At 31.8% G+C, this 13270-nt stretch overlaps 1 protein-coding gene across 6 annotated transcripts in view; it reads right to left on the reverse strand.

Annotated features, from left to right (window-relative positions):
• Positions 1-13270, reverse strand: part of LOC136042247 (syndetin-like) — a 146725-nt gene that overhangs the window by 95139 nt on the left and 38316 nt on the right. For 5 of the 6 annotated variants that reach the window (XM_065727189.1, XM_065727186.1, XM_065727187.1 and 2 more), the window contains exons 4-7: positions 12622-12758; positions 10604-10781; positions 6684-6872; positions 3050-3256 (exon numbers count right to left, since the gene is read on the reverse strand). In XM_065727189.1, the coding sequence (XP_065583261.1) occupies positions 3050-3256; positions 6684-6872; positions 10604-10781; positions 12622-12758 (711 nt within the window). The remainder of the gene's footprint in view (positions 1-3049; positions 3257-6683; positions 6873-10603; positions 10782-12621; positions 12759-13270) is intronic. The other variant, XM_065727191.1, reaches the window with a different exon arrangement.

Raw genomic sequence — 13270 nt, forward strand, 5'->3', positions numbered from 1 at the left:
AGATGGTCTGCACTTGGGTCCAAATTTTTGAATGTTCATAAGCTGTGTCACCACTATATAATGTGATGGGCAAAGTTCAGGGTATAAATGAATTTACTAAAGGTTTTCCGTCAAGCCCATTCTTTTTCTAAACAAAAACCAACAATACCGCAGCACGACAAAAGGTCAGGTGATAGGTTCATGTACCTTGAACCTATCAGAGTTAAGACACTAGAGTCAATCAAGGGATTTCCAAGTAAAGATGCCCACAGAGTGGCCACTAGATTTATATATTTTTTTTTCTTTTTTAATGGAAAAATCTGGTAGGCACTTTGGGGGGCAAGTATCCAAAGTTTAAGTTTCCCTTTGAAGGAGGTTGAGTAGTTTTTTTCCTGGTGCGAGTTTTTTGTAATTCTTCAAAAGTTTTGGATGCAACAATTCCAATAGCAAGGTTTCCAGTACGGTTTTTCAAGGGGTTAGTTTTTCTTGGAGTATGTTTACAAGGGGATTTTTGTGTGTCTGCGTGGGGTGGTATTTACCATGCTAGTTTCCTTGAGAACAGGTTTTCCTAGATCGAGCATTCCAGGAGCAAGCTTTCGCAATGATTTTCCACCAGTGAGTTTTTCTGTTACGCGAATGCAGACCCAAAAAGCCACATTTACAAAACCATATCTCAATTCCCACCCGGTTGGAATGGGATTCGAAAACCTCGCAGTATATTTTGTAAGGACAATAACTCAGGTTAACAAGAACTTTGCCTCTCTCCCCACTACAACCTTTAGACTTCAGAGTGGTCAAATTGGGTAAAGACTCCAAAAATGGACAACTAAGACACATGTTCTTACTTCCCATCAAGTCTGTTTGGAATCCAGCAGCCCCTCTAGTGGACATCTGAAGTTGAAGAATTTATGGAATCTTTTTCACTTTCTTCTCGCTGAGAATTTGAATGAAAAAGAACCCTGGAAAGTCTAGGAAAATGAGGTTAGACCTTAGTTTCATTTAAGTTTGGCTGATATTTGGCAGACTCTCCTGGTGAATGTAGTAATGACCTTAGTTTAGCAACAAAACCACCACCCTCTCTCCATAGACATCCGATTGTGTCCCGATACCCAAAATGCACGACTGGATTTAAATTACCACCATAACAATTTTTCAAGTTTTGTTGACACACAAAATTTCAGAAAATTTGATCAAAATTAAATTTCTCTTAAAAGGTTTCGTTGGTAACTGAACAGCGTGTAACTAAACTCGTGCAACTGAACCTTTGTAAAACTAAACTGTCATGACACTTTACCGTCGTTAAACAAAGCCCCCCCCCATGCGCCATGACCCTCGTTTAGCTCAACTCCAGTTTCACTGAACCCCCATTCAACTTAATCCCGGAAAACTGCACCCAATTTCAACCAAATGCCGTTTAACTGAACCCTCGTGAAAATTGAAATCCAATGTACCTCCACTCCTTTTTTTTTACTTTATACTATCAATGCAAAGCTATTCCTCCCCTCCTTTAAAAAACAACACCTTATCCCTCTGTCTTATATCTTAGAAAACTAGCAACACTTTTCATGCCCAGGGCCCGAACACATTTGAATCCCATGGTGGCAGCAATAGCTGAACCCTAGTACAGAAAAAAACGACAGCCCATTGCAGCCAAAACCTTAAAACACATTAAAAAAATACAACTCGTGAGAAAAATTTCGCCGTTAATGCGGATTCAGGAAGAAGAGCTTTTATCTAGATTCATCTTAATATTAAAATGTTATTGTGGAAGAAAAATTATGGTAATTTTCAAAAAGAACTGATAACACTGATAAGTCTCCTTTTTCTGCTTTATTTATCCAGTACAAATAGAACATAATAGAGAAACGTTCAACGTCATTTTAAAGCCAATGCTCACATTTGCGCGCTTTTTAGGTTTTTGTGACGACACCACCATCATAAAATGGCTGGTATCAGATGCAATTTTAGTGTCATTTCTGGAGTGTAAAGGGTTGAAGCTACAAAAGGTCTACCTCTGAAAGATCTACCTCTGAAAGGTGTACCTCTGAAAGGTCTACCATGATCGAAAACTCATAAATTGGTGTTTAAAGTCCCTCTTGGATACTCACCTTCCCAGTCCCCATTGTAAGTGGAAGATGACAAAAAGAATTTTGAGAAAACTACCAGGTAAAAGAAAATTCATTCAAAAACAATGCTGATCTGTAAATAATAGATGCTATTTGTTTTCATTTCAACACATAAGATTAATTCCGAAACACATTTTTGGGAACTTCAAAAAAGTACTTGATACCCAGAAATGTTTTTCTTTTTCTTTCTTTAAACAAAGGGTTCAGTTAAATGGGGTTGAGTTAAGAGAGGGTTCAGTTAAATGGGTTTGAGTTGCACAAGGGTTCATTTAAATAGTAGTTCAGTTACAAAGGGTTCAGTTACATGCAAGCACTATTAAGAGAAAATAATTGGAATTGGTGAGTTCGATAAACAGTTTTCCACGGTTTTTCAAGGAAGCCAAAAAGATATACATTTAATATGCACTAGGTTCCCAAAAGATACGCAAGCACAATATTGCATACCCCCAAATAGATTAAATCTAAGAATTTAAGAAACAACATTTTCAAATTGATAAGATTTAGTAGACTAGAAAAAAAAAATCTCTTTATAGAGAGCTTCCAAAAATTGTTAAAACTTTGGAGAAAATTTCCTTTTCTATTCCATCATCCCAAATTAGAAAGCCTAAAGAAGTAGTGTTGCTCCACGAGATAATACCATATTTCAAATATTATGAAGCTAAGTTCAACAAGCTAAAATATTGGACAGCAAAATATGTTGAAACATATATCTACATTTAATTGTCAGAGATCAAAAGAAAAATAAAATATAAAACTCAAACTAAAAGGCTACTTCGTCACTCATAATTCTTAAAATTAACACTAATTCATTACCATAGTAAACAAGTGTTGAATCTTGATGGATCATTGCACATTAATAACCAATGACCAAATGTAATTATCAATTCACCTATTAAAGTACGCACAACAAAATTATTAGTCTTCAATAAAAAACACAAATTTACCTTGCAAAGCTCACTGAATGTTACTTTATTTACATCAATGCTCGAGCCATACAGGACCACATAGCCACTGACCACAGATAATGCTGCGGTATGAATAGCAGTAGTCATATGCATAAATAACTGGTCAAGGGCCACATGACTTTTTCCAAGGGACTCATAAGCTTCTTGAATTCGTTCATACTGAGACGTATTAAAGTTTTCACAAACCTGAAAATGAAGATACATTTGTGAAATAAATGCATTATACATAAATACGTTTTACAAGTAATTGAAAAATATTTCAAAGAAATTTTTGCTCTATGTTACACGACTCAGAAACTCTTGGACCTCTTACTCTTTCAGATTTTCATGCATAAAAACGAAAGTATTATCGGTGCTTTTTAACTTTTATCTATAAATCCCAATAAAAGCTGTAAAATTTTATTCCACAAAGACGTAACAAAGCTTAGTAAAGTGAGTGGTTCAGTAAAATATTTTAAAATTAATTCAAAAGCCACAAAGAAAGGAATGAAAAGAGGATAACGTTGAAACATAGCAGCCTGACAAAATCCTGTTGAAAATTAAACTGAAGAACAGGAAAACATGCACAAAGCAGCGGTGAAATATGTAAAAGAACTTATAAAGTTCAAATTGAAATCCACCGAGGAACTAATATGCTTCGTCAATTCATTCATACAGACATACATTAAATTCCCGTGAATGTTTTGGATCTAATGGACCTCCCCCCCCCCCTCCCGGTTACATCCCAGTAATGATAAGGCAATGATCGATAAGTTTAAAAAAATCCATACTGACAAGAAAAAAAGTTAAAAAATACAGACAAGAAGTTAAAAAAGAAGTAGAAAACGAAAGAAGAAAACAAAACTATGAAATAAACAAAGGTGAAAAATTTACAATTGATTATTAGCCAAAAACCACGTTAATAGAAAAATATTTCTTTTTCGGTGAAAGCTATGCAATAACTGATCTCGACAATTTTTTACCGATGTTTTCTGCTCTTTTTCAAGTTTTGCCATATAATTTTCGAAATTCAAAGTGCAGATACGAAACTTTTGCTACCACAAGGCGGATTGTGTCAACTATTTCAAGCACCTAGAAAGAAACCTTTAAAGGTGGCCTTGAAGACAAGAACTTGGTAAAAATACATGCTGTCTGGGTCTATTATAAATAAATATTCTATAGTTCAAATATACCTATTGCGGACAAAGCCTTCTTCAATTTTTTATCTTTGAGTTTTAGCGAAGCATTTTCTTCATTTACTTCACTCTCTGATTCACTTGTGGATTTCCTCTTCTTTTTCTTCCTTATTTTCTTTTCCTTCTTCTTTCTGTCTTTTATAGGTCGTTGTCTCCTTTTTCTTTTGTGATGACGATTTAGCTTAGAAGATGCTTAACAGATGCTTAATAATTTATACATTTACCATATACCTTGTAATCGACACAGCATTGTATTTTATTCTAACTACAGGATAATCCTTATGGGTTTTTGCTTGTTTTGGTGTTTTTGCTTTTTTTTTTCTTTTCTGCTGAATACCCTCTTCTAAGCTAAGGCATCTGTTAAGCTATGTGCTTAACATTAATTAAGCATCTGTATGTGCTTATTATGCATTCCCTGTTGGATGCATGTTGAGGCTAGGTCAGCATTTGTTGAAAATTGCTGGCTGATATTATTTTTATTTATTTATCTATAGGCACTTTAAAGATTGGGAATATTATCTTTTTCTATTAAATATTTTTTTGGAGCAGAAAAACTTATGGCACACAATGCTGAAAACAGAAGACTTATTTGCCAAAAGAGCTTAGCTCCACAAGTAGTGAAAAAAATAATTTTTCTTTCTTTTTCAAGATAAATGTTAATTGTGTAACCTTAAAAGCATCTGCTTAATTTATTTATGTGCCAGTGTTTATTATTAATTTATTTATTAATTTATTACTTTATTATTAATTTATTATTTATTATTAATTTATTTATGTGCCAGTGTGCAGTGTGCACACTGGCACACTGCATGTAGGTTGTCAGAGAGTTCAGAGTTTTATAAGTAATTTTATTTTTTCCTTATTATAAAAAATCCACGTAACTAATAACATGAATGCCCATGGGAAAACTCGCAATGAACCCAGAAAACCCTCAGATCAGCCATCAAATCAAAAACGTCATAAACAACGTTGACAGGCACAGTATTCTATCTCCGAGTTTCCAACAATCAACTGAATACGATTCAATTTTCTCAAATCTTAGCTATCTGTACAACGGTTTAGGTATCTACTTCTACCAACGAGACTTAGCCTAGATTTTCATATTTTATCAGTTTTCATATATTTGTTTTACATTGGAAATGGCAAATTTAGTGCTTAATAACTAGTCTTGATAACAAGATTCCACCTTATGACTGATCAAGCGATGAGGAAGAGGACAAACCATCCCCCCTAAAAACTTACTTAAAAAATAAAATTTAAATGTGGAGAATTTAAAATTTTGTATAGCCTTCAATATTCTCTGAAAGTTTCAACTTAATGCCTCAGCCGTTCCTGAGATATTGCAGATGTTCTCTTTCGATAATGTGAATGCACATAGCGTATTTGGATTTAGTAAAACTTGATTTAAGTTTTAAAAGATAGGCTGCACTACACTTCTATTAAAAACCTACCACAGTGAAAGTCCTTATTTTGTCGAAATGGTACCCTTTCAGCAGTTCTTTCTGGTTACCAGTAGGTGGTTTGTTGATCACATGTGCTTTAGCACAATTAAGAATAAATGGCAAGATTGATTTCTATTCAAATTTTGAGTTTTCCAAATCCCAAAGCGTGCAATTTACAAAACTTCTTGAGTTTTAGCAGACCGTAAGCCAAGTCGTCTTTATTTAAAATCAAAACCATTTTTATTTACTGATCTACATTATCATTTATTTACTCGGCTGGTTATCATGAGCTAGCTAATACAGAGCAGCTGTTAGAATAACAGCAGCCAATGCACAAAATGCTCATTTCAATAAACATATAGTAGATAATAGTTAGCACATAGTTATCAGTAAGTATATAGTGAACTACCGCCTAATAAAAAGTTGGTAAAAATCAAAGTTAAAATAAAATTTGTTTTGGTCGCTTTTGAAATGAGCATACTGTTCATTTACTCAAAATCTGCCACAACTTAGATCGAAAGGTTTAATTACCCGAAAGGTTTAATTTAACAATGTAAGCCGTTTATTGTGATATTGCTTTGTCACTCTTTTGAAAATCTACATGATTACAGTCCGTTTTGATTTAGTTCAGCATCCACCAAAATATTCCTGGAAAGCTTCACCTTAATAACCTTAGCTTAAGTAGCAGAAATAGTTGTAGTTGCAGTAGTAGCATTAGTAGCAGTATGCACATAGCACCTTTATTTTTTTTTCAACATCTTGAACACACGATACAAGTTTTTACTAAATACCTCAGACCGTTCCTAAAGCATTTCTGATACATCCTCTTGACAACCTATGTGGGCGCACTGTGTTTTGATATATTTTAATACCGTTTCAATATTACCCAAAATTCTCGCCTTAGCAACCTTAGCTTTAAGTAGCAGTAGCAGTACCAGTAGTTATAGCAATGACAGTAGCAGTGGTTGCAGTAGAATATAATACTTAAGGGCAAACCTTAGCTAATGCATTGTCCAACATCTCTTCAGCCATAATAAGTGTATCTTGCAGTTTCAGGTTCAGCTGGGCAACACAAGTAAAGTGACTAAAGGGTTGTAACACTTTTTGACATTCAGCAAGTAGATGTATCGCTTCAGCAAAGTCTCCTTTTGAAATCTGAGCTTGAATATGCAATTCTGTTTCTTGCTGTAATACAAACAAACTATACAAACGTCTTTCTCCAATAGTTATGCTTAAAAAGACAGAAAGTAATGTCAATAGCTAGTAAATTATGCTTAATTGTAAAAGAGGTCAATTGCTGACTATTTGAGTTTCGACTCTTGTTTGATAATCACCAAGAAGGCCCGGAGCTCTAGGAAAAGTCTGCTGCCATTATCTAGGTCTGAATATGCATTTCTATTTCTTGGTGTAAAACAAACTTAATAAATAAATATTTTGTTCGAGTTATTATGCTAAAATAACAACACTTAATGTATATAGCCTGTTAAAAGGTTAAGTTTTAAAAAGGGTGCGTCTTGACAATCAATTCTTGAAGTAATACAAGACAACAATCCAATGTTTTGTTGACTATATTTTATTAAAAAAAAATAAATGTATATAGTTTGTACAGAGGTTAATTCTAAAAGATGTTGAGTTTTGACATTAAACTTTTACTGAAATATTAACAAATTAAATACATATTTCATTCAAATTATCACATTCTTTAAAAGACTAAAATGTTGCACAAACCTGACAAAATATTGAGTTCTGGAAGAAGGTTATAGTTTTTAGCAAAAATATAGCATACTACATGGAAAATATTAATAGCTTTTCTCAAATATATTTCTTTTAAACATTCATAAATATCTGAATAGAGACTTATTTTGGAAGGAGGTTGAGTCTTAAAGAAAACAAACTAATCTAAAATATTCATAAATATCTGAATAGAAACTAATTTTGGAAGGAGGTTGACTTTTAAAGGAAACAAACTAATCTGAAATATTCGTAAATATCTGAATAGAGACATATTTAGGAAGGAGGTTGAGTCTTAAAGAAAAGAAACTAATCTAAAATATTCATAAATATCTGAATAGACTAATTTTGGAAGGAAGTTGAGTCTTAAAGAAAAGAAACTAATCTAAAATATTCATAAATATCTGAATAGAAGCTAATTTTGAAAGAGGTTGAGTCTTAAAGAAAATAAACTAATCTAAAATATTCATAAATATCTGAATAGAAACTAATTTTGGAAGGAGGTTAAGTTATGAAGAAAATCAACTAATCTCAAATATTCATAAATATCTGAATAGAGACTAATTTTGGAAAAGGTTGAGTCTTAAAGAAAACAAACCAATCTAAAATATTCATAAATATCTGAATAGAAACTAATTTTGGATGGAGGCTGAATTTTCGAGAAAAGAAATTAATCTGAAATATTCATAAATATCTGAATAGAGACATATTTTGGAATGAGGTTGAGTCTTAAAGAAAAGAAACTAATCTAAAATATTCATAAATATTTGAATAGAGACTAATTTTAGAAGGCGGTTGAGTCTTAAAGAAAAGAAACTAATCTAAAATATTCATAAATATCTTAATAAAAATTAATTTTGGAAGGAGGTTGAGTCTTAAAGAAAAGAAACTAATTTAAAATATTCATAAATATCTGAATAGAGACTAATTTTGGAAGGAGGTTGAGTCTTAAAGAAAAGAAACTAATCTAAACTATTCATAAATATCTGAATAGAGACTAATTTTGGAAGGAGGTTGAGTATTAAAGAAAACAAACTAATCTGAAATATTCATAAATATCTGAATAGAGACTAATTTTGGAAGGAGGTTCAGTCTTAAAGAAAAGAAACTAATCAGAAATATTCGTAAATATCTGAATAGAGACTAATTTTGGAAGGAGGTTCAGTCTTAAAGAAAAGAAACTAATCTAAAATATTCATAAATATCTTAATAAAAATTAATTTTGGAAGGAGGTTGAGTCTTAAAGAAAAGAAACTAATTTAAAATATTCATAAATATCTGAATAGAGACTAATTTTGGAAGGAGGTTGAGTCTTAAAGAAAAGAAACTAATCTAAACTATTCATAAATATCTGAATAGAGACTAATTTTGGAAGGAGGTTGAGTATTAAAGAAAACAAACTAATCTGAAATATTCATAAATATCTGAATAGAGACTAATTTTGGAAGGAGGTTCAGTCTTAAAGAAAAGAAACTAATCAGAAATATTCGTAAATATCTGAATAGAGACTAATTTTGGAAGGAGGTTCAGTCTTAAAGAAAAGAAACTAATCTAAAATATTCATAAATATCTGAATAGAGACTAATTTTGGAAGGAGGTTGAGTCTTAAAGAAAAGAAACTAATCTGAAATATTCATAAATATCTGAATAGAGACTAATTTTAGAAGGAGGTTGAGTCTTACTGAAAACAAACCAATCTGAAATATCTTCTTTGGAATATTTCACAAAGGATAAGGGAAAGGTTTAATACAAAGATTACTGATTTCGAGAGGAAAATGTTGTTTCAATTATTTTATTTGATGGGAGAAGCCTAAGAGTCTTAGCTCAGTGAACAATGGTTTTTACGTGGTGGTTTGGTTTGGTATTATTTACGAGGGGTTCCCACTTTCCACCAGCAGGTGCATCCTACATCTCTAGGTGCCACATCTGCCACGCAGTTCCACTGTGTAGATCAATAGCCGATAAAAATAAAACTATAAAATGAAATTTATATAGCAAAATTATAAAACTAAATAAAATTATGAAAATTATAAAAGGAATAAAATTAATCGAATTATAAAGTTAAAAAATTATAAAACTAAATAAAACTATATAATGGAATTTATATAATAAAATTATATAACTAAATAATATCATAAAATAAAAATCCAAAACACTAAATCCGTTGCACTGCTCACAATTTGGTTGTGTTTAAGAACACGTTTTTAAAGTTCTCTGGAATATAGACACAACCAAGAGGAGCGCTGAAAATTTCAGACAGTCAATTTATGTTGTGCTCGATCGTTATCATTAACACAAAATAATAAAGTATTCAGAAAAATATATTTTTTTCCATAACCTTTGCGTTATTTATCAAATTTTTTCAAGAATTTTTAAGCAATTTCTTATATGAAGTATATATTTATATCTTTAAGTATCCTATATATCCTACGGCAATAATAATTTCGATGACAAAAAGTTCCAATGTCCAACCATTTCTTAGAATGAAAAAAAAATACGTGGTGAATTCGGGGAAATAGCGTGAGCTGCAAAAGCTAGCAAGCTGTAGCAAAACTAATTATTAATTTCAAAAATCGTTTAATGCCTTTTGATCAGGAAAAAGGAACTGTTTCCCACATACAATAATGAAAATAACAGTGCTTAAAATGAAAATGTGCTTAAGTTACCTAACAAAACCAATACAAATGCAACTTCGTGCTTATTCTTCCCCCCCCCCCCCACCCAGTTCTTTTGGAGTCCCAAAATATACAAAATGATTAAATTTGTAACGATCTAATTTTTATTTATTCTAGCAAAAAAAAAAAACTTTTCCCTTTAAATCTTTGGCCAGAGTTTGGCCAGTGGGACATGCACAGAGCGAGGGGATTTCCTACTACCGTCATAAGATATACTTTTTCATATGCTAATATGTCATAAGACGTCATAAGATAACACGTCAAAAGACGTCATAAGATATACTTTTTCTTTCTCCTCTAGAAAATTTGTAAAATTTTAGCATAAAAATTCATTCTTTCAAAATTATTATCAGATTTTAAATACCTGAATCTAGACCAATTTTTCTCTTGGCGAATGTAGTGAGAAATAACACAATTGTCAGAAAAATATGCAATGTGGCCTAAGATACACTTTTCACTCCCCTCTACCCCTCCCTGAAGAATCCATCAGTTTTTTCTTATGCAAATTACCATTGTTTTGATTACTTCAAGTGACTGCAACAAGGACATCAGCTGTTTCTTTTTCCTGTATTTATAGACAAGTTCAAGCCCGGCAGCAGCAATGGATTTTTTCGCACTTGCAGTTTGCAACCGACTACTTGTACAGAAACCAAGAGCGCTGTCTAACTCATCCTGAAGCTCCAGTATCCTAAAAGAAATAATTAAAGATCATCACAATCCATTGATGACAATGATACATCGGGTTAAGCTTGAACAAAAAATTAAATTAGCAATCCAAATCTACACGAAAAAATGAGAACATCAGTTTATATATCATAATAAAACACTCTGAATCAATTCTAACTGGAGATGAACATAATTCCAGGAGACTGTGATAATCACTGGGTAATCTAATAGATATTGAATAACCAAAATTGTAATTTTACTGGGTTACTGGGAATTTACTATTTGAATTTAGCAAATTCCGAATAATTTGTATTGGTTAAACTTGGCCAGGGTGAACTTTAATTATTTGAATTGTACCTGTGCTGAACAGGAGCTGAATGAACATGTTAGAAAGTCGCTGCGGTAATCCTACAAGAGATTGCAAAATTACAGTGAAAGACCAAAATTTAATAAATGTCGAGATTCACCAGTGAAAGTCCGAAATTAACTTTCTCTGCTTGGATTCAGTCAGCTTTGCTACTCAGCTTTGTCAGTCTTATACTAGCTTTGATGGTAAAAGTGATAAAAGTGGTAAAACTGATGGTAAAAGTAGCTTTGATGGTAAAAATACTAACTGAGTCAGCTTTACTACTCAGCTTTGTCAGTCTTATACTAGCTTTGATGGTAAAAGTGACAAAAGTGGTAAAACTGATGGTAAAAGTAGCTTTGATGGTAAAAATACTAACTGAGTCAGCTTTACTACTCAGCTTTGTCAGTCTTATACTAGCTTTGCTGGTAAAAGTGATAAAAGTGGTAAAAGTGATGGTAAAAGTAGCTTTGATAGTAAAAATACTAACTGAGTCAGCTTTACTACTCAGCTTTGTCAGTCTTATACTAGCTTTGATGGTAAAAGTTAAAGTTAGGGTGGCTTAAATTAGTTAAAATAAATCTCAGTTAAAAAGCTCACCTAACCTGTCACCATTAAACCTTGCATAAAATTGACAAAACTGACTAACTCCAAGGAGAAAAAAAAAGAATTTCGAACATTTCATCGATCAAAATTCTCAGTTTTGGTTTTCATGGTAACATATACATCATAATTAAATAATTACACAGAGAATAAAAAAACTTAGATAAACACAGAAAACATTTTCAAGGTTTTGGGTTCCATCGTTCTGTTTCCTTTCAGCTTGCACAGAAAACGAACTCAAACAATATTGCATTTCGGTTTTCAGATACGTTATATAAATTTTCCTTAATTACTCCTATTTGGTTCTGATGAAGTTCCTGCTCTTTCTCATGGCTAGAAACACTCAAAATTAAAATATTAAACGAAACATCTGGCAGAGCAACTCCATTGACACATTGATGCAAACAGAATACATGATTCTACTATACGTACAAATTTTGAAAAAATTGTCATTTTCAAAAATGTTCCTTCTAATATTGCAAAATTCCATATTTATCCCCTTGTCTTCTATCTCTCTAGTCCAACTTTGTTATTGCTATAAAAAGAATAAAAAATATCAAACTTTTACAAAGATATAGTATATAAAGTAATAAGTATATAAAAGTATATAAAGTATACATAGTATATAAAGATATAGAGACATTAGCTATTGGATATATATTTGAAAAGTTACGCAGGTAAAACCAAAAACAAATAAAGAAACACCGAAAGTATTTTTGTTTCACAAAAATACTGAAAGTAAGTAAAAATGCTCTAAGTAAAAGTAAGTAAGTCAAAAGTTAGTAAAAATAGTAAGTAAAAGTAAGTAAAAATACTGAATATAAACTGAAAGTAACAATAAAAAGAAAGGTTGTGGTAAAACAACACTTATTTGACTCTAATGAAAGGATATAAAAACAAAAGTTGGTATTACCTATTAAATTCCTGGTTGTAGTCCGCTTGTCTTTCTAGTACAACTGAAAATACTTTCTTAGATATAACAGTCAGCTGGTTCAACAATTTCTGCTTTTCTACTTGAATCAACTCCTTTAGTCGAACATCTCCAAGCTCCTACAAGAAAATATCAATATTTTTTTTTCGTTAAGATAAGATAAATTGTAGGAAGACACACTGCATTTGATTAATTGTAATAAGGTGACAGTGAATCAACTGCTTATTTTTAGCGTATATAGCAGAAAGTTGCTTACCCGGTTAGTTTAAGAAATAGCAGTCTAAATGATTACTTTATTGCTTCTACAACTGAAAATACTCCTACAAAAGGTGAATAAGATTTTGTTTTTGTTAAGAAAAAACCCTTGTACCAAGAAATAACAAGTAAATTCTGTAAACCGCGGTACATTTTTTGTTATGGCTATAATCTCAATTTTGAAAGGTTCTGTTTCTTACATAATGACTCGGATAAAACTAGAAAGCTATACCTATGACTCAATTCGTTTAATTAATTGGATACATTTTGCTCAATTCTATCCAATCCGTTTAGTATAAATATCTAATTTTCCTTGGCACCAGCTATGTTTACTCTCTAAATAATATCCAACTATGTATTTATAAATATATATCTA

Source organism: Artemia franciscana, unplaced genomic scaffold, assembly GCF_032884065.1.
Source record: "Artemia franciscana unplaced genomic scaffold, ASM3288406v1 PGA_scaffold_89, whole genome shotgun sequence".
Taxonomy (NCBI): domain Eukaryota; kingdom Metazoa; phylum Arthropoda; class Branchiopoda; order Anostraca; family Artemiidae; genus Artemia; species Artemia franciscana.